We start from the raw sequence: 22,500 nt of genomic DNA on the forward strand, positions 1-22,500 counted from the left end.
CTTGTTTTGGGGGAAGCAAGCGAAGGTTCAAAATAGTTTTGGCAGAACTTAATTTGTGATGATATATAGTCATATTTGTTGTTACTCTGCTTCTACAAGAGTAGGGATGATGTGATATGAACAGATTAGAAATCTGACACATTGCAAGAAAATAAAAAAAAAAAAATTAAAAAAGCTCCTAATTTTATTTGCCTTTTTTTTCAGTTTAATGACAATGCAAAGAATGTTAGCTGCTTCAACCACCTAGTCCAGGCCAATGTACGCAACAAGAAGGTACTGAAGGAAAACATTAATATGATATCTGCCAAGGGAATAACTGATTACAAAAAAGGATTCAGTTTTGCCTTTGAACAACTGCTAAATGTAAGTATATACATTTTAGTATATAGTTTGATTACTTTTTTTCATGCATGAAAATTTAACTTGATATAGTTGCAAAAATATTATACTGTTATACTTTAATGTTTTGCTAAGGTACTCAGAATAGCCAGCAAAATGTTTAAAGTAGATGCTATGGAAGGCAATAGATCTAGATGGGGAAAACAACTTGGACAAACTGCTGCTTACTGTTTTACAGTGTCATACAGATATCCTTAATTCTTTCATTTCAAAGCCATGGCAAAGTTCATGCATTACTCTGGTCATTAATAGGGTGCCTTGTTTAGTAAGAATTCCTTATGGAATTCCTAACCTAGAGAAGAGCATTGCTACTACTTTTGTTATGGACTTCTTATTAACCCTTTCCAGGGATATTGCTTTAAAGGGACAATCCCAGCGTTTAAAATTCGGGTCTACTCTAAAGCTGACCAAAGCCACACCCACTTTACCACATCACTCACAATCCCATCCACAGTATCCTTTTCCTTTTACATATCCTGTAAATATTCAATTCCAGTCCGATTTTTGCTCCAGTCAACTACACTTTGTTTTTACTGTCCTATCGTTGAATGCCCATAGTTTTGGTCGATTTTTTATAAAATTGTGGTTTTTCTGCCAAATTAGTTGCAAACCATAACCAATTGATGTTAGAAAATAAAGACAGATATTTCAGTTTTCGATTTCATACCCTTCAGAAAATTCATACTAATGCAAAACCTGTTATTCTATCAACTTTCTAATTTCGTAAGAGAAATATTTAAAAAATGTAGGGATTTCTGGATCTAAGAAGCTGACAGGTATGCTAAGGTTCCTCCGGCTTTGCAACTGTTCAGTACATTAGTAATTAAAAATTAGAGTGATCATTCATTGCAGTTCGTTTTTATAGTAACCACAATGAATGATCGTAAAAAGAAACTTTCACTGTCCAGAGCTCCCCCCCCCATTATTTTAGACTTTGTCCAGATTACTTATACTAAGAGGATGACAGGTACGCTAAGGTTCCCACTATGAAATATCCTTGTAAAAAAATCAACTTTTACTGTCCGGAGCTGCTCTTCCCCCCATTATTTTAGACTTTGTTCAGATTACTTGCTTTCAGAGGCTGAGAGGTAGGCTAAGGGTACTCCTGCCTTGCAACTATTCTGCACATTAATAGTTTAGTTTTTAGAGTGATCATTCAGGATTATTTACAATAAGAGGCTGACAGGTACACTAAGGTTCCTCCTGCTTTGCAACTAATTTAGTTTTTAGCGCAATCATTCATTGTGGTTCATTTCTATAATAACCACAATGAACGATCGCAAAAATAAACTTTTACTGTCCAGAACTTCTGTCCCCCCCATTATTTTAGACTTTGTCCAGATTACTTAAACTAAGAGGCTGACAAGTACGCTAAGGTTCTTCCTGCTTTGCAACTAATTTGTTTTTTAGAGCTATTGTTCACTGTGGTTTGTTTCTATAGTAACCACAATGAACGATCGTAAAAATAAATATTTGTTGTCCGGAGCTGTTGTTCTCCCCATTATTTTAGACTTTGTCCGCATTAGTTGCTCTAAGAGGTTGACAGGTATGCTGAGGCTCCTTCTGCTTTGCAGCTATACTGTACATTAACAGTTTAGTTTTTAGAGTGATCGTTCATTGTGGTTCGCTTCTATAGTAACCACAGTGAACGATCATTGTAACAAGAAAACTGTCCCTGTCCAGAGTAGTTGCTTGCTTATTACAATAATTTTTGGAATTTTGTAGGTAGCGTATGGCTATGGGAGAGTTTTAAGAAGCTCTCCAAGGTGGGTTGACATGTGAATTTATCCACTGGCAGAGTGGAGAGTCAGGTTTGCAGATCTCTGCAAGGAAGGTCATTAATCTGGTGAATAAACTATTGATCCTGTATACCATGCAAGAGTATAATTTGGAGCTTATGAAGGGATGGTTAAACGTAATTGACCAGTCTGCTGCCAGCCTGCCAGTCAAACACAGTGATGCATATTTCCGGGTACACTGTTGATCAGTAATTGCAGACCAAGGATGAGCGATTGTGAAACCACGTTTGTCTGTTAGCCTGGAATACATGTTGTCTTTTAGCAGTACTAAGTTTCGGAGTTAGTTTTTGGATAATAAAAAGATGCATTCTCATTTTGTTTTTGCTCATGGCCAGTTGACATTTTTCAGCTACTTCTAGTCTAAGTGCCAAACCACGATTTTACTTATATTTGCCTTAAAAAAACTGTACATTTTTGTTATTTTGCTTGTAAATTACAACTGCAATGCAATGTCAAATTCTGAATTCTTGGCATTTGTGAGGCTCATGCCTTTTAGCTTGAATATAGACACAGCAACCATAACAAGTGCTGCACACAAGCAGTATCTGAATGCCAAGTTAGGATGGTACCACAAGTATTGATCCATCTATCCTTTTTATTACCTACTTTGAGACCAACCAGTGCTTTGTGCAAGACCTTTGGGTATGATGTTGACATTGTTTAATTTAATTTTTGCTTGTAACTCAGACAAATAGATTCCAAACAATAGATGTCCCAGGGCTGATCCCTGTGGAACGCCATTGTTTACTGGTCTGCTGTCAGAGGTGTATTCCACCATTTTGACTACATGGACTCTATCAGTATACCAATTAGCGACCCATCTAACAATATAAGGGTTGATACCTAGCAGCGTGAGTTTGTCAATAATGCCTGAGTGGTGGATAATGTCAACAGCCTTTGCTACGTTTAGGTAAGTTATATGCACAAGTTTCCCCTTGTCCCAGGCATTGGTGACTGTATAGAAGAAGTCCACCAGGTTTAACAGGCATGATCTCCCTTTGAGAAATCCAAACTGAGTAGGGTCAATTGTTTGGAGATTACCTACATCTTTGTTGATAAGGTCCATGGTGATTTGATCCATGGCCTAGACAGATAAGGCTAGACAGGCTAATAGGTCTATTTATTCTGGGGTCAGTGGAAGCACCACCTTCATGCAAGGTGCTATTGGTGGGTCAGCTGCGACAAAGCCTGTGTTTAGACTATGATTGAAAAGAGTACCTAATGGTGTTGCTAATTTTTATCTGAACCCATGTAAGACACAGCCTGTGATGTCATGAAGCCTCATAGAAGTTGTGTTTTTGGCCTTCGAGAGGTTGTTTACTATCTGCTCTTTAGAGAGACAAGGTATGGGATAGGTGCTAGGGTTGTCATTGGAGTACACGTGGTGGGGACAGGGGAGTGAGGTTTTCACAGAACCTGTCAGCTAACAGGTTAGCTCTGTCCACATCCTCAGTATATGTGATATCATTAACTACCAGTTCTGACCAAATCTGGGCCTTTCATTTTAGATTACAGATGTCACTAAAGAACACCTTATGGTTGTCCTAAGTTGAGCAAGCCAATTTGCATTAGTAGTTTGCTTTGGCGGACTTCACAATAAAGTCTTATTGGTTTGTTTATGGTCAGGAGTCCTTCATTTTAGTGCTCATCCCCTCTTACTCTTGTACAGCAATTTTTTTATCTCAGTGTAAAGTCTGTAAATGGCAGTTGTCTACCATGCAGATTTGCTATTCCTTAAAGAGTTTATTTTGGTCTGATCAGGTATGGCCAAGTTAATGCAGCTACACAAGTGTTTGCATAAAGCATTTGTGTATAACTCACCATAGTTGCTAGCTCCATCTGATGAGGGAGGTAAATTGTAGCTATTTAAACCATCCTGTAAGAGGTTATAATCACCTTTGAAAAATTTTTAGTGAAGTTGTTGTTGGGGTGGTGGCTCAGGTGTGACAGTTACTTCGAATAAGATTGATCTGCGGTCAGCTTTCACCAGGAAAGATCCCACAGTGGGGCTGCTCCAGTGGTCCACCATATTGGTAAGCAGCAGATTCATGATGTGGGGACCCCTTTTGGTGGTCTCAATCAGCTGGTTCAGGGCACCGGAGGTAACAAAGTCAATAAACCTTTGGGTAAGTGATTTTGAGCACAAGTAATTTACCCACTCAATGGCTTATGAGTTAAAGTCGGCCAAAATCATGGTGTTTGCATGTGTCCTGATAGACTCAAGTCAATCCAAATAGGCAGAGTGGGTGTCCTGATACACAGTTGCGGTTTGATAGCTTGGAAATGACTTGAATAGTTGTCCTGCCAATAGTTAACTGCACCTGAAATATCTCCAGGGGATCATACGGTTTAACCATACTGCAGTTTGTGGTCTGAACTTATGGAAGGAGGTGTAACTCAGTATGGCTGGGGTGCTCTTCACAGAATTAAACCCAGTCTCCAAGACTATGCATATGTCTGCATCTTCCATGTTGAGGACTGTTTCCAGTGAGTGTACTTTCATGCTATGACTCCCAGCATTGAACAGTATAACTCTGAGGTTTTTTATATGGAATTATTATGTCGGAATTTTGTCCTTGACGCATTACCTAAAAAAAGCAGCATGGGGTTGGCAAGAAACTGATCCAATAGCTGAATGCCTAGGGGTGACAGATGAAGACCATCTATGGCAAAGCATTGAGACCTGTCGAACATGTCATTCCAGGCTGACAGATACTACATCCAGTCAGAATGACAACAGGAAATAAGCCACTTATTTAGGTCAAGCATTTTCTGTTTGCATTGAGGTATCATCCTAGGTGAAGGTAGACTGCTGCTTAAGCTAGGGACATACCTGCCTGAGACACACAGTCAGACAGCTTCATCATGTCTGTCTTCATACAATCCACAGAGGTATGTCTCAAGTTGTTCACATCAACATTGACTATGATGGAGTCATAACAGTAACTGCTGTTGAGACAATTCAGTGCATGAGTGATATGGTATACCCTGGCACCTGACAGATGGCTAACTGTGACCTTTTACTTATCTAGCTTGGTGAGAGGGACATCTGTGTGTGTCACACAATAGAATCACCTATGACTAACATGCTTAGTTTTGTGTTCTGCCTTATGGGCTTGACAGGTAGGACACTGGTGATGTGCAATAGTGCATCCTGTGTTCTGCAGAGGAATTATTTCATGTTGCATTTCTGTATTTGCGTGGTGTCTGGTATTTAGGTATGTTTCTGGTGAGGACCTCCACATATGTCAGTATGTGTGGTATAGGTTTGAGTGGTAGAAGAGGTGAGGTGTGCATGCTGACAACCTGCTCATTGTCATATGTACTGGCTAGTTTTTGAGAGAGCATCTCTCACTATTTGAGTTTCTGTGGACTAGGAGTTGAAGGGTGTCAGTGAACATGAGGCAGTTGCTACACTGCTTCATGAGGGCCATGTTGACTAAGCTGCCTTGACAAACTGTGGTAAATTAACCTTCATTAGTGTTAGGGTATGAGGTCAGCAAAAAAGGTCACTCTTAGGAATGGCTAGTGGGAAAGAGGTGTGTTGGTACCTCAGAGGATATGCTTAGTGTTCCACCTTGACAGTACAACAGGGCCACAAAAAACCTCTGGAGTACTGCAAGAAAAGTGCTAAGGGAAACTTTAACAAGCAAAATGTTTTGGTCTATAACCATTGCTATGCAGCAGTGCACAATGGTGTGCTACATGCAAACAATGAAGCACTGCCCAAGACGTGAAAGCACTCACCTGTCCATACATCGAGTTCACTGGCATTGTGTTTTCCACTGTCTGTGCTCCTGGTGTCAGTCCTCCCTTCCTCTTGCTCTGAAACTGTACTGTGTTTCTCCAACAAGGTCAAACTTTGATGCAAATGGTGAAAGCTTGCTTGTCTTATGAAGAGCTATCATTCATTCTGTGTGTTCATTGTTAGATTTCACAGTTGCTGTGCATGTTACTCCTTTTACTAGGCATATGTGAGACACATCACCAGCCTATCAAGCATTAGCTGGATCAGTGCCTGGACAACCAAGGTTGGTTGACAGCCCTACAGTACTCACTGTATATGTGTCGGCTCTTCTGATTTGAGGGGTCAAGAATGGGTCAGGAACAGTACAAATGGAAATGTTTATGTAAGAATTAAATATGACAAGGTTATAGGTAGATGAGGTTCAATTACTAACAGTTAGGATAGGAGGAGATGAGATAACAATTGTGCTGTATAATCAATCTACAGGAAAGTATCCAGGAATAGATGGTATTCCTGTGGAGGTTTGGAAGCTAAGAGGAAAAAAACTGATAAAGATTTGGAAGGCTTTGTTTAACAGTATTTTAAGAGAAGTACCACAGTCCTGGAAGAAATCAGTGGTAGCTATAATACCTAAAGAGAGTAAAGATCCATCCGATCCAACTTTATACAGGCCCATTTCATTACTAAACCATGATTATAAAGTGCACATGTCTATAATTGCTAAAAGAATGGCAAAAGTAATGCAAAAACTGATAGATATGGATCAATGTGGTTGTGTGGAAGGGAGGCAAACATTTAACAGCCTTAATAGACCATTGATGATCCAGAGAGAAGCAGAATGTAAGAAAATACCACTGCTGTTCGTGGGTCTTGATGCAGAGAAGGCATTTGACAGAGTAAGATAGGACTTTTTAAGCAGGGCAATGCAAGCATTTGCATTTCCTGAAAAAATTATAAGGCTGATTAGGAAAATATGTGAAGGATCAGAGGTGAAAATTAAAGCGGGTGGGGTCCTTCCTTGATAATTTCTGTTTGAGCAGAGGAAACGGGCAGGGGTGTCCTGTTTCACTTGTCTTAACTGTGGTATATTTAGAACCATTGACAAAGAAAATAAGGGACTCAGCAACTCAAGGATATAATTGTTATGGTAGTCAACAAAAGCTGGCTTTATTTGCAGAGGATATTACTTTGTACCTGACAAAATCCGAAAAAGACATTACAGTGCTGTGGAACATTTTGAGATGGTTTCAGATCTTTTCTGGATGCAAAATTAATGAATCTAAAACAAAAGCAACCAAGGTAAACAATGTACCCACACATGAACTGGTTTAGGAATAGCCATATTTATGGGGACATGGTAAAATGAAGTATTTATGAGTATGGATTAAAAATTATTCTAGTGTAGCAGGTAAGGATATATGGGAAGAGAGTAAACAAAAGATAATAACAAAAACTGAGAAAATGGGAGCTTCATTACATGGACATGGATAGTAAGATACAAGTAGTTAAAATGTTTTTAATCCCTTTAGTCTTCTACACAGGTCAGGCATCCTGGATCCTTGGTAATCTGTCTGGGTCGGTAGAAGGATTTTATAACAGCCATAAAGACATAGTGGTTGCAGGAGAATTCATTGCATACAAAAGTGCCCAGGTCTCTATTAACTGCACTGACATTGAGGGGTTAACTTCTGTGTGGCAGTTATGAGGATGCTTTGTTTTCCAAATGACACAATATTGCAATGTTTGCATTTCTGTTACCCCATAGTCCTGGCATGATGTGTTTATACATAACATACCATCTTGAATGATCCTTGGTTCTCCTAGAGAGATTATGATAACTTTAAGTTTGCAGTCATCTGTGAAGCTGATAAGCCAAACATCCATGACATCAGCTTGGACATCAGATAAACAGAAGCTGAGTCAGAGCACGCTAAGCACAAAGTCCTGTGGGACTCCAGACGTAATGAGTCTTTTGGTGGAGACAGTGCCCCTGGACTTGAGTCAGTGAATTTTGTCTGCTCACTAGTTAGATCTGTAGCAGGTAACATTTGGATTTACTTCCAGTTTTTATTAGTTTGTCAATATGACTGAGTGTGGAATAGTATCACAGTCCTTGCCCAGATCAATGTCTCCTGTATGTAGGGTTTTGTTCTTATCTAAAGTGATAGTGACATTTTAAAAGAAGCTGACTGGTTTAGGCAGGTAGGTCAACACTTCACATACCTAAACTGATTTGGGTTGATAGATTTATATGCTGTCAATGTCTTTGTTTATAAAATCATTGGTCATATGTTTCACAATCTTTCAGAGATGTCTTGTCAAGTTTATTAATCGATACTTGTTAGCATTAGTACTGTTGCCACCTTCATGAAGGACAACCAGTGCTCTTCATACCTCTCAACCCCTTAACACAAAAAATATGGACAAAGCCTAAAATAAAGGTGTGAGAAAGGTCCAAAAGTAGGGACAAATTTTTAATATTGCTCTTGACACTATTCTGCATGGATAAAGGCACCCTACGCCCACTGTCAGTTCTACATACAGGTACCCTGTATACATTAATTACAAGTGCAATGACACTATTCTACATATATAAGGACACCCTGCACCCACTGATAAGTTCTACATACAGGGACTCTGTATCCTTTAATTACAAGCATAATGATACTATTCTACATGTATAAGGACACCCTACAGCCAGCCATCAGCTTTACATTATTGGACCCTGTATCCATTAATTACACATGTAATGACACTGTTCTACATATATAAGAACACCCTACACCCAACCATCAGTTCTGCATACAGGGACACTGTGTCCATTAATTAAAGGTGTAATAACACTATTTTACATGAATAAGGACATCCTACACCCAGTGATCAGTTGTGCATACAGGGACCCTGTATCCATTAATTACAGGTATAATGATGCTATTCTAAATACATTTGCACACCCTCCACCCTGTTAACAGTTCCATACAGGGACCCTGTATCCATTAATTACAGGTGTAATGATACCATTCTACATGTATACAGACACCCTGCCAACAGTTCTACATACAGGGACCATGCATCCATTAATTACAGATGTAATGACACTATTTTACATGTATAAGGACACCCTACACCCAGCCATCAGTTCTACATACAGGGACCCTGTTTCCATTAATTACAGGTGGAATAACACAATTCTACATGTTTAAGGACACCTTGCACCCAGCCATCAGCTTTATATTAATGGACCCTGTATCCATTAATTACACATATAATGACACTGTTCTACATATATAAGTACACCCTACATCTAACTATCAGTTCTGCATACAGGGACCCTGCATCCATTAATTACAGGTGTAACAACACTATTTTACATGAATAAGGACATCTTACACCCAGTAATCAGTTGTGCATACAGGGACCCTGTATCCACTAATTACAGGTGCAATGACACTATTCTACATGTATAAGGACACCCTACATCCAACCATCAGTTCTGCATACAGGGACCCTGTGTCCATTAATTACAGGTGTAATAACACTATTCTACATGTATAAGGACACCCTACAGCCAGCCATCAGCTTTACATTATTGGACCCGGTATCCATTAATTACACATGTAATGACACTGTTCAACATATATAAGGACATCCTGCATCCAACCATCAGTTCTGCATACAGGGACCCTGCGTCCATTAATTACAGGTGTAACAACACTATTTTACATGAATAAGGACATCCTACACCCAGTGATCAGTTGTGCATACAGGGACCCTGTATCCATTAATTACAGGAGTAATGATGATATTTTACATGCATTCGGACACCCTCCACCCTGTTAACAGTTCTACATACAGGAACCCTGCATCCATTAAATACAGGTGTAATGACACTATTCTACATGTATACAGACACCCTACCAGCAGTTCTACATACAGGGACCCTGTATCCATTAATTACAGGTGTAATGATACTGTTCTACATGTATACAGACACCCTGCCAGCAGTTCTACATACAGGGACCATGTATCCATTAATTACAGGTGTAATGATACTATTCTACATGTATACGGACACCCTGCACCCTGCCAACAGTCCTATATACAGGGACCCTGTATCCATTAATTACAGGTGTAATGATACTATTCTACATGTATACAGACACCTTGCCAGCAGTTCTACATACGGGGACCCTGTATCCATTAATTACAGGTGTAATGATACTATTCTACATGTATACGGACACCCTGCACCCTGATAACAGCTCTCCATACAGGACTCTGTATCCATTAATTACAGGTGTAACGATGCTATTCTACATGTATACAGACACCATGCCAGCAGTTCTACATACAGTGACCCTGCATCCATTAATTACAGGTGTAATGATACTATTCTATATGTATACAGACACCCTGCCATCAGTTCTACATACAGGGATCCTGTATCTATTAATTACAGGTGTAATGATACTATTCTATATGTATACAGAACCCTGCCAACAGTTCTACATACAGGGACCCTGCATCCATTAATTACAGGTGTAATGATGCTATTCTATATGTATACAGACACCCTGCCAACAGTTCTACATACAGGGACCCTGTATCCATTAATTACAAGTGTAATGACACTATTTTACATGTATAAGGACACCCTAGACCCAACCATGAGTTCTACATACTGGGACCCTGCGTCCATTAATTACAGGTGTAAGAACACTATTTTACATGAATAAGGACACCTAATACCCAGCGATCAGTTCTACATACAGGCATCCTGTATCCATTAATTACATGTGCAATGACACTATTCTACATGTATAAGGACACCATACACCCAACAATTAGTTCTGCATACAGGGACACTGTATCCATTAATTACAGGTGCAATGACACTAATCTACATATATAATGACACCCTGCACCCACTGATACGTTCTACATACAGGGACTCTGTATCCATTAATTACAGGTGTAATGACACTATTTTACATGTATAAGGACACCCTACAGCCAACCATCAGTTCTGCATATAGGGACCCTGCATCCATTAATTACAGGTGTAATGACACTATTCTAAATGTATAAGGACACCCTACAGCCAACCATCAGTTCTGCATATAGGGACCCTGCGTCCATTAATTACAGGTGTAATGATACTATTCTAAATGTATAAGGACACCCTACAGCCAGCCATCAACTTTACATTATTGGACCCTGTATCCATTAATTACACATGTAATGACACTGTTCTACAAATATAAGGACACCCTACATCCAACCATCAGTTCTCCATACAGGGACCCTGCGTCCATTAATTACAGGTGTAACAACACTATTTTACATGAATAATGATATTCTACATAGAGTGATCAGTTGTGCATACAGGGATCCTGTATCCATTAATTACAAGTGCAATGATGCTATTCTACATGCATTCGGACACCCTGCACCCTGTTAACAGTTCTACATACAGGGACCCTGTATCAATTAATTACAAGTGTAATGATACAATTCTACATGTATACAGACACCCTGCCAGCAGTTCTACATACAGGGACCCTGTATCCATTAATTACAGGTGTAATGACACTATTCTACATGTAGAACGACACCCTGCACCCTGCTAACAGCTCTACATACAGGACTCTGTATCCATTAATTACAGGTGTAATGATACTATTCTACATGTATACAGACACCATGCCAACAGTTCTACATACAGGGACCCTGTATCCATTAATTACAGGTGTAATGACACTATTTTACATTTATAAGGACACCCTGCCAACAGTTCTACATACAGGCATCCTGTATACATTAATTACAGGTGTAATGATACTATTCTATATGTATACAGGCACCCTGCCAACAGTTCTACATACAGGGACCCTGTATCCATTAATTACAGACGTAATTATACTATTCTACATGTATATGGACACCCTGCCAACAGTTCTACATACAGGGACCCTGCATCCATTAATTACAGGTGCAATGACACTATTCTACATATATAAGGACACCCTGCACCCACTGATAAGTTCTACATACAGGGACTCTGTATCCATTAATTACAGGTGTAATGACACTATTTTACATGTATAAGGACACCCTACAGCCAACCATCAGTTCTGCATATAGGGACCCTGCATCCATTAATTACAGGTGTAATGACACTATTCTAAATGTATAAGGACACCCTACAGCCAACCATCAGTTCTGCATATAGGGACCCTGCATCCATTAATTACAGGTGTAATGACACTATTCTAAATGTATAAGGACACCCTACAGCCAACCATCAGTTCTGCATATAGGGACCCTGCGTCCATTAATTACAGGTGTAATGATACTATTCTAAATGTATAAGGACACCCTACAGCCAGCCATCAGCTTTACATTATTGGACCCTGTATCCATTAATTACACATGTAATAACACTGTTCTACATATATAAGGACACCCTACATCCAACCATCAGTTCTCCATACAGGGACCCTGCATCCATTAATTACAGGTGTAACAACACTATTTTACATGAATAATGATATCCTACATAGAATGATCAGTTGTGCATACAGGGATCCTGTATCCATTAATTACAAGTGCAATGATGCTATTCTACACGCATTCGGACACCTTGCACCCTGTTAACAGTTCTACATACAGGGACCCTGTATCAATTAATTACAGGTGTAATGATACTATTCTACATGTATACAGACACCCTGCTAGCAGTTCTACATACAGGGACCCTGTATCCATTAATTACAGGTGTAATGACACTATTCTACATGTAGACGGACACCCTGCACCCTGCTAACAGCTCTACATACAGGATTCTGTATCCATTAATTACAGGTGTAATGATACTATTCTACATGTATACAGACACCATGCCAACAGTTCTACATACAGGGACCCTGTATCCATTAATTACAGGTGTAATGACATTATTTTACATTTATAAGGACACCCTGCCAACAGTTCTACATACAGGCATCCTGTATCCATTAATTACAGGTGTAGTGATACTATTCTATATGTATACAGACACCCTGCCAACAGTTCTACATACAGGGACCCTGTATCCATTAATTACAGATGTAATTATACTATTCTACATGTATATGGACACCCTGCCAACAGTTCTACATACAGGGACCCTGTATCCATTAATTACAGGTGTAATGACACTATTTTACATTTATAAGGACACCCTGCCAACAGTTCTACATACAGGGATCCTGTATCCATTAATTACAGGTGTAAAGACACTGTTTTACATTTATAAGGACACCCTGCCAACAGTTCTACATACAGGGACCCAGTATCCATTAATTACAGGTGTAATGATGCTATTCTACATGTATAAAGACACCTTACAACCAGCTGTCAGTTCTACCTACAGGGACCCTGTATCCTTTAGTTACAGGGGCAATGGCACTATTCTACATGTATAAGGACACCCTACACCCACTGATAAGTTCTACATACAGGGACCCTGTATCCATTAATTACAAGTGTAATGACACTATTTTACATGTATAAGGACACCCTACACCCAGCAATCAGATTTACATTAATGGACCCTGTATCCATTAATTACACACTTATTGACACTGTTCTACATAATAGAAGGACTCCCTACACCCAGCCATCAGTTCTGCTTACTGGGACCCTGTGTCCAATAATTACAGGGTTAACAACACTATTTTACATGAATAAGGACACCCAACACCCAGTGATCAGTTCTACATACAGGCATCCTGTATCCATTAATTACAGGTGTAATGATGCTATTCTACATGTATAAGGACACCCTGCCAACATTTCTACATACAGGGACCCGATATCCATTAATTACAGGTGTAATGATACTATTCTACATGTATACGGACACCCTGAACCCTGCCAACAGTTCTACATACAGGGATCCTGTATCCATTAATTACAGGTGTAATGATATTATTCTACATGTATACAGACACCATGCCAACAGTTCTACATACAGGGACCCTGTATCCATTAAATACAGGTGTAATGATACTATTCTGCATGTATATGGACACCCTGCACCCTGCAAACAGTTCTACATACAGGGACCCTGTATCCATTAATTACTTGAGTAATGACACTATTTTACATCTATAAGGACACCCTACACCCAGCCATCAGTTCTACATACAGGGACCCTGCATCCATTAATGACAGGTGTAATGATAGTAATCTACATATATACAGACACCCTGCCAACAGTTCTACATACAGGGCCCCTGTATCCTTTAATTACAGGTGCAATGACACTATTCTACATGTATTAGGACACCCTACACCCACTGATAAGTTCTACATGCAGGGACCCTGTATCCATTAATTACAAGTGCAATGACACTATTTTACACGTATAAGGACACCCTACACCCAGCCATTAGTTCTACATACAGGTACCCTGTATCCATTAAATACAGGTGTAATGACACTATTCTACATGTATAAGGACACCCTACACCCAGCCTTCAGCTTTACATTAATGGACCCTGTATCCATTAATTACACATCAAATGACACTGTTCTACATATATAAGACACCCTACACCCAGCCATCAGTTCTGCATACAGAGACCCTGTGTCTTTTAACTACAGTTGTAACAGCATGATTTTAAATGAATAAGGACACCCTACACCCAGCGATCAGTTCTTTATACAGGCATCCTTTACCCATTAATTGCAGGTGTAATGATGCTATTCTACATGTATAAGGACACCTTACAACCAGCTGTCAGTTCTACATACAGGGACCCTGTATCCTTTAATTACAGGTGCAATTACACTATTCTACATGTATAAGGACACCCTACACCCACTGATAAGTTCTACATACAGGGACCCTGCATCCATTAATTACAGGTGTAATGACACTATTTTACATGTATAAGGACACCCTACACCCAGCCATCAGTTCTACATACAGGGACCCTGTATCCATTAATTACAGGTGTGATGACACTATTCTACTTGTATAAGGACACCCTACACCCAGCCATCAGCTTAATTAACCCTGTATCCATTATTTACACATGTAATGACACTGTTCTACATATATAAGGACACCCTACAGCCAACCATCAGTTCTGCATACAGGGACCCTGCGTCCATTAATTACAGGTGTAACAACACTATTTTACATGAATAAGGACACCCTACACCCAGTGATCAGTTCGGCATACAGACATCCTGTATCCAATAATTACAGGTGTAATGATGCTATTCTACATGTATAAGGACACCTTACAACCAGCTGTCAGTTCTACCTACAGGGACCCTGTATCCTTTAATTACATGTGCAATGACACTATTCTACATGTATAAGGACACCCTACACCCACTGATAAGTTCTACATATAGGCACCATGTATCCATTAATTACAGCTGCCCAGGCTAGCAAAAGTGGATAAGGTGCACATACTAAACCTAGAGTACGTGATAATAATTTTCACTTTTACTCACAAACACTGGCTACTGTACAATGTATGCACTGTACCTGTGTAATATGTATGTATTCCATCTATGTTCCAAATTTCAGCTGTACACCACAAATCTATTAATTACCGTTATTTTTAAATTAATATTTTCTTGTTTGTTCTCTCCACTGTAACTGTTGATGTGCTGCATACCACTGTAAAAACATGTCTATTGTAATTTGTGTGCATACTGATCATGTCTACATATCTAAATGTATCTGTAATTTTTCTGTGTGGAGCTTTTCTCCTCGGGCCTCTTCTGAAAAAGGGCCTTTTCAGCTCAGTCAGACACCCCCGGTTAACAAATGTAAAATAAAAAAATAAATAATGACACAATTCTACATGGATAAGGGCCTGCTACACCTAGCTATCAGTTCTACATACAAGGACCCTGTATCCATTAATTACAGGTGTGATGGCACTATTTTACATGTATAAGGACTCCCTAAACCCAGCCATCAGTTCTATATACAGGGACCCTGTATCCATTAATTACAGGTATAATGACACTATTCTACATGTATACAGACACCCTGCACCCCGTCAAAAGTTCTACATACAGGGACCCTGTATCCATTAATTACAGGTATAATGACACTATTCTACATGTGTTCGGACACTCTGCACCCTGTTAACAGTTCTACATACAGGGACCCTGTATAAATTAATTACAGGTGTAATGATACTATTCTACATGTATACGGACACCCTGCCAACAGTTCTACATACAGGGACCCTGCATCCATTAATTACAGGTGTAATGACACCATTTTACATGTATAAGGACACCTTACACCCAGCCATCAGTTCTGCATACAGGGACCCTGTATCCATTAATTACAGGTGGAATAACACTGTTCTACATGTTTAAGGACACCCTACACCCAGCCATCAGCTTTACATTAATTGACCCTGTATCCATTAATTACACATGTAATGACACTGTTCTACATATATAAGAACACCCTACGCCCAACTATCAGTTCTGCATACAGGGACCCTGCGTCCATTAATTACAGGTGCAATAGCACTATTTTACATGAATAAAGACACCCTACAACCAGCGATCAGTTCTGCATACAGGCATCCTGTATCCATTAATTACAGGTGTAATGATGCTATTCTATACGTGTACGGACACCCTGCACCCTGCCAACAGTTCTACATACAGGGACCCTGTATCCATTAATTACAGATGTAATGATACTATTCTACATGTATACAGACACCCTGCCATCAGTTCTACATACAGGGACCCCTTCTCCATTAATTACAGGTGCAATGACACTGTTCTGCATGTATAAGGACACACTACACCCACCCATCAGCTGTACACACAGGGACCTTTTATCCATTAATTACATGTGTAATGACACTACTCTACTGTGGTCTGGCAAGCTGCCTCACGGTTTCCAGGGATCATTTCTGTTCACTCAACCTCTCTTTCCCCTTTCCTTTACAGCCTGTGTCCCATTGCTAGTGTACTCTAACCCAGCAGTTTAATGCTAAAGACACAGGTCATTTTTATACATGTATCTGCCTAAGCCTTTACTATAATTGTGATGAGTTTCACCAAGAAAGACAGCTGCATAGCCTTCCTTCATTGTTTTTTTTCCCTTTCTCCCTGTATACTATCCATCCCTCTACTCAAAGTAAAAAGGTATTTTATTTAAAAGGCAAATAACTATGGCTTACTGAAGCAAGTCTAGCAATACTGGGTTACCTTACAAACTTTCCACTAGTGCTCAGTTGTATTAGCATATTGATTGGTTCCAGCTGATATGTACAACAAATAGTGTTTCTGCCCACTCCGCTCACTACACTTGCTTCACTCCCCTCCCTGCCTCCATATCCCACCTGTTCCCAGCACACCTACACTTATTCTAGCCAAATGTCCCTCCCATTACAATCACAACCAACCACACCTGCAGCACCAACTCTAACCACACCTCCAGCCTACCATCAACCTCCCACCTCAAGTACCATAATCCTACCTATACTCTTTACATGCACCCTTCTTGCACACATTGCATCTTACCAAAACACCATTATACCCCCACCAAACAACTTCCACTGCACAACTACAGTCACCACCACTCATGTCACACCATCACACTACTCGTACACCTCTCATAAAAAATACACTCCAATGCACAACCTACTTAAGCTATCACCTCCACCACACAAACAAAAAGCATCCCTAATGCCTTACAAACTATCCCTTAACCTACTTTATCTGTCACCCACTTCACCCAAACAAAAACTGCCCCAAAACTTAAACTAATTTTCTCATTACTAAAACTAACATCCTCAGCCATAACAATACTTGCCCTCAGTGGGGACATCCACCCAAACCCTGGACCCCACAACACCTCCACTGATAGTTAGCCTAACAACTTCACCCACCCACCAATTACATCCAATAAGAAACCAACTGATTTTTTTAACTCATTTATTAAAGTTTCACTTAAGACATAGGCACACATGCATCAACAGAAAAAAAAAACATAATAATGTTCTTCTCATGGATTATACATTGCATATTCTTTTCTTTATAACAACTGTCATATACTCCAACATTAAAAATGCTCTGCATTTCCTGCCTTAATGTAAATCTCACTCCTCCTCCTGAACATTACTCTGCAAATATTGCTCTCACAACTACCGTTTATTTCTTTGTAGTTTGCTTTTTCCCTTTTCTAAAGATTTTTTTCCATTTTTTTATCTTGTTAGCAATATTCAGTCCTTCAATTATAGTTGGTTTAGATTTTGATTTCCATTTTCTAGTAACTGCTTTTTTTGCTAGCCAATAGCATTAAACTTAATAAGATCTTACCATGTCTAGACAATTCAGATTCTGTGTCACAGCTCAAAATAATAATTTCTTATGTTACATCAATTTACTTGCTCAGTATTTTTGACAGAGTACTCTGCAGTGTAGTTTAAACTCTGCCAACTCATCAAACTCCCAAAAAAGATGTTCCCAGTTACCTCTCTCCAATCACAGCTCCAACATTTGCTATCTACCTAAGGAAATATTCTTTGATGGCTACTTAGGATACAAAAATACTTATGCAAGAACTTCAAATTAAAAATATTAAGCCTTCTGGAAAATTATTGCATACTTGGGAGCCATGAATATGACCTTTCATAGTCTCATTGTGAATTGCGTATCCAGTGTGTTTCTTCCCAATATATCGTAGCCTTCTCTGATTGATTCTTATAGTTATCATGCAATATTTTATATGCCCTACTAATTATCCCTTTTTTAACAGTAACTTCTGTTCTAGACCTGACTAAAACTCTATTAGTGCTTGTCTTTCCCTTATGATTCCCCTATACTTTACTCTCTGCCTATACTCTGATATCAGTCCCTGCTAGGGGAAGGCAATCTCTAACCTGCAGGCCAGAGTTCTGCTTGGCCTTATGATGATGTGAGGTATTGCCAGTTATGCCAGGAAAAGTAGAGCACTAGATGTGTAACATATGCCAGCATAGCTAGCTGGAATTTTGTAAAGAATTACATGTCATTTGTATATCAGATAGATTTGTACAGATGCTTGTATTGAAAATGTATTTGTATAGCTGCTTGTGTTAGCAATATATCAGCAGTGGGTCCTGACTGAATTGTAACTGATTAAATGTATTTGTTTTAACAGAGGATACTGGAAGAGAAGAGGTTAATATTCATCCACCTAACTTTGAAAAATAGTAAGAAATTAAATTACTTAATTTAGGCCATAAAGATTGTATCTTACAGTTCTGACTGCAGCCAGAGACGAAATGTCTGCACCAGAGAACGGTTTATTTGCTCCTGTAGAAAGAGTGTAAGTGTGTTATAGTTTTATAGCTTTCAGATACTATAACACATCTTAGAAAAGCTCTGTCTGTGTGTATGACAACATCCTGGCAGTTTCTAGTAAAGGGGGTAGTATGGTAACCAGATGTCATATGACCAGGAGTATGTGATATAATTCTTTAATCTAGGACAAAAATAATGTTTTAATACTAGATGAAACTGAAGTCTCATTGCAGTCTGATTTTGTAACCTGACAAGGAAGGATCTCTGACCCACTCATCTTGCCTTGCTCTAGTAAGTGAACCAGGGAATAGTAATCCTTTAGATTGGTCAGGGAAATATAGTGAGATTAGGTAAGTACTGTTTTTTCTGTATCTGTATGAATCTGCTCATCTGGGTTATTTTAATATTTCCTGTGACTGATACTCTGGTCTTTATTGTAAATAGATATTCTACATTTCATGTTCTTTTATAATTTATTATTAAAAATATTTAAACTTTTCATTGTGGCTGGTCTTTTAGATAATATTTTAACCTTTGAGAGTACTTATATCTATTTGGTGACTCTGTGGCCACTCCTGAAAACCTTACTGCATTGGTCAATACACTACCATTTGTATCAATATTAATTTCACTCAGTATATTTGGGTACCCTTGTAAGAGCTGTGGGTAGCTGACTTTGAGGTGTCTGGTGGGAGTAACTACCGTGTAGTTTGGGTTGAAGGGGGCATAGCTAGAAAATCTGTGCCAGCCTTTCCCAGGTGTGTGTGTGTGTGTGTGTGTGTGTGTGTGTGTGTGTGTGTGTGTGTGTGTGTGTGTGTGTGTGTGTGTGTGTGTCTGTGTGTCTGTGTGTAAAAATCAAATCTCAAAGAGTGTGTGTGTGTGTGTGTGTGTGTGTGTGTGTGTGTGTGTGTGTGTGTGTGTGCGAGTGTGTGTGTGTGTGTGTGTGTGTGTGTGTGTGTGTGTGTGTGTGTGTGAACTGTTTAAATGTTTAAAGCAGGGACATGAAGCAATGGTTCCACACAGATGGTGCTGGAGGACGTGGCTTGGTCACTTGGCTGAGGAGTCAACTCTTTAGATATGCCAGTGTGGAGTCTTATTAGGGACCTGGAGGGAAACAAAAATTCTATACATTTGACTTAGTATGTTCCCTGCATGCTCTTAATGGAAATTGTGCTCGATGCAAAGAGCTTTATCTGGAAATACTGGATGTATACATTTTTGTTCCAAGTGAATGTCCCTGTCGAGTGTCAGTGGTGAGGATTTAGGCTTTTTGATTAGCCTAGAGAAGGGACATCACAGGCTTTATCCCACTCTACCTTTGTTGTTGCCTAACTAGTAACTACCACGATATACTAATAGCCATAATTTAATGTCCAAAGTGAAGCACAGTGTCCCTTGCTTAGTGTTTAAAATGGATGACTACAATAACCAGAGGCATCAGAAGATTCCTAAATATTTGCTGTGTGTGGTCCTTTGGGACTCAGAGAAGGCAGCACAAAAATGCATTGCCAGTTTCTGTTACTAATTTGTTTTATGTAGTCTTAACAAGGGTCTTCATCTGTCAGTGTCTACAGTGACTTCTTTATCACTTTTACTATGAGAGGTTTTTTGTTAAACTGACACTCACTGTCAGTGCCTGCATTGACTTTTTTCTGTATTTTATCAAAGACTCTGTAATGAATTTATGTAATGCTTCCACCTAGAGCTGAATCTTAGCTTCTGTTGTGCCTCGTAGTCTTGCATTTTTCTCTTTGCTGGTGCTAGAGATGTGTTTCTGATAGTACATGTGGTAGAATATGCCTCCCATAACATTCACAATTCTAAACTAATCTTGGCTAATGAGTACATCATAAGATAAACAACAAACCAATGTTACAGGATGAAAACCTTTACCCAAGCGAATCAACATTTCTCTTTGTTTTACAGCTATTCCCTCTTATGTCAATGTACTCACATTATCTCAATTTTCTGATAAGTAATTGTCTTATGTTTGCAAATGTATTATGATTTCAGTAGTGTAACCATGCTTCTTGAGTAATTCTAGTAATTCTTTCCCATTTACTACAATTGCATATTTTATGTGTGTGCATGTGTGTATGTGTACATAAGTCTATGTCAAGTCCTCTACTCTCAAAACATGAAGCACTTCAACACTAAAACAAATTTAAATATATTTATATATAGAGAGAGATAGAGAGAGGTAGATATATATATATAGTGTGTGTGTGTATATATATATATATATATATATAGATATATATAGATATATATATATATAGATAGATAGATATATATATATATATATATATATATATATATATATATATATATATATATATATATGTATACACACACACATACGTATATGTATATTTGTGTGTGTGTGTGTTTGTAGATATTTAAATATATATAAATGATTTTGTGTGTGTGTGTGTGTGTTTGTAGATATTTAAATATATATATATATATATATATATATATATATATAAATGATTTTGTGTGTGTGTATGTATATATATATATATATATATATATATATATATATATATATATATATATATATACATACGGTATATATGAGTATTTTTACACATCTACACACAAAAACACATATAGATAAGACAGATAGACAACTTGGATACACATTTTGGTTTAGATTTAGATATAGATATACACATGTACATATACATACATATATGTAGAAATATGGGGTCTATATTAGAAAATCGAAGTTTCAAAACTTCGAATGTTCTAATGCTGAACCCTATTCAGTGAAAGCTGAAAATATCGAAGCAACAGAAAACCAAATTTTTTCCTAGGGAAAGAATTCGGTTGTCTGTTTATGTTGCTTCAGTATTTTCAGCACTGTGGTGGAAAGTTATGGGTCAGGTTCAGGTAAGTGTGTGATTAAGTGCGGGTTAGGTTAGCTAGGGTTAGAGTGCGGGTTAAGTATGTGTGCGATTGTATGGACGTGAGGGTTAGTTTGGATTAGTTGAGTTAGGGTTAGGGTGCGGGTCAGGGAAGTGTGTGATTGTGTGGATGTGAGGGTTAGGGTGGGGTAGCTGAGTTAGGGCATGGGTGAGGTGAGTGTGCGATAGTGACGGACCTTAGGGTTAGGGTTTGGGTTAAGGTAAGTGGATAGTTAGTGGTGTGTGTATAGTTTATTGTAGGGTTAGGTGTAAGATTTTAGATGTATGTGTGTGGATTGCTGTTTTTTTGGTGTGC

General features: G+C 38.7%; 1 protein-coding gene across 4 annotated transcripts in view; it reads left to right on the top strand.

The window, feature by feature from the left end:
• CACNA2D1 (calcium voltage-gated channel auxiliary subunit alpha2delta 1) overlaps positions 1–22,500 on the top strand; it is a 3,475,830-nt gene that overhangs the window by 2,636,893 nt on the left and 816,437 nt on the right. For all 4 annotated transcript variants that reach the window (XM_044088264.1, XM_044088265.1, XM_044088266.1 and 1 more), the window contains exon 11: positions 205–363. In XM_044088264.1, the coding sequence (XP_043944199.1) occupies positions 205–363 (159 nt within the window). The remainder of the gene's footprint in view (positions 1–204; positions 364–22,500) is intronic.

This window comes from Protopterus annectens, chromosome 11.part0 (assembly GCF_019279795.1).
Source record: "Protopterus annectens isolate FY-2018-M chromosome 11.part0, PAN1.0, whole genome shotgun sequence".
Taxonomy (NCBI): Eukaryota; Metazoa; Chordata; order Ceratodontiformes; family Protopteridae; genus Protopterus; species Protopterus annectens.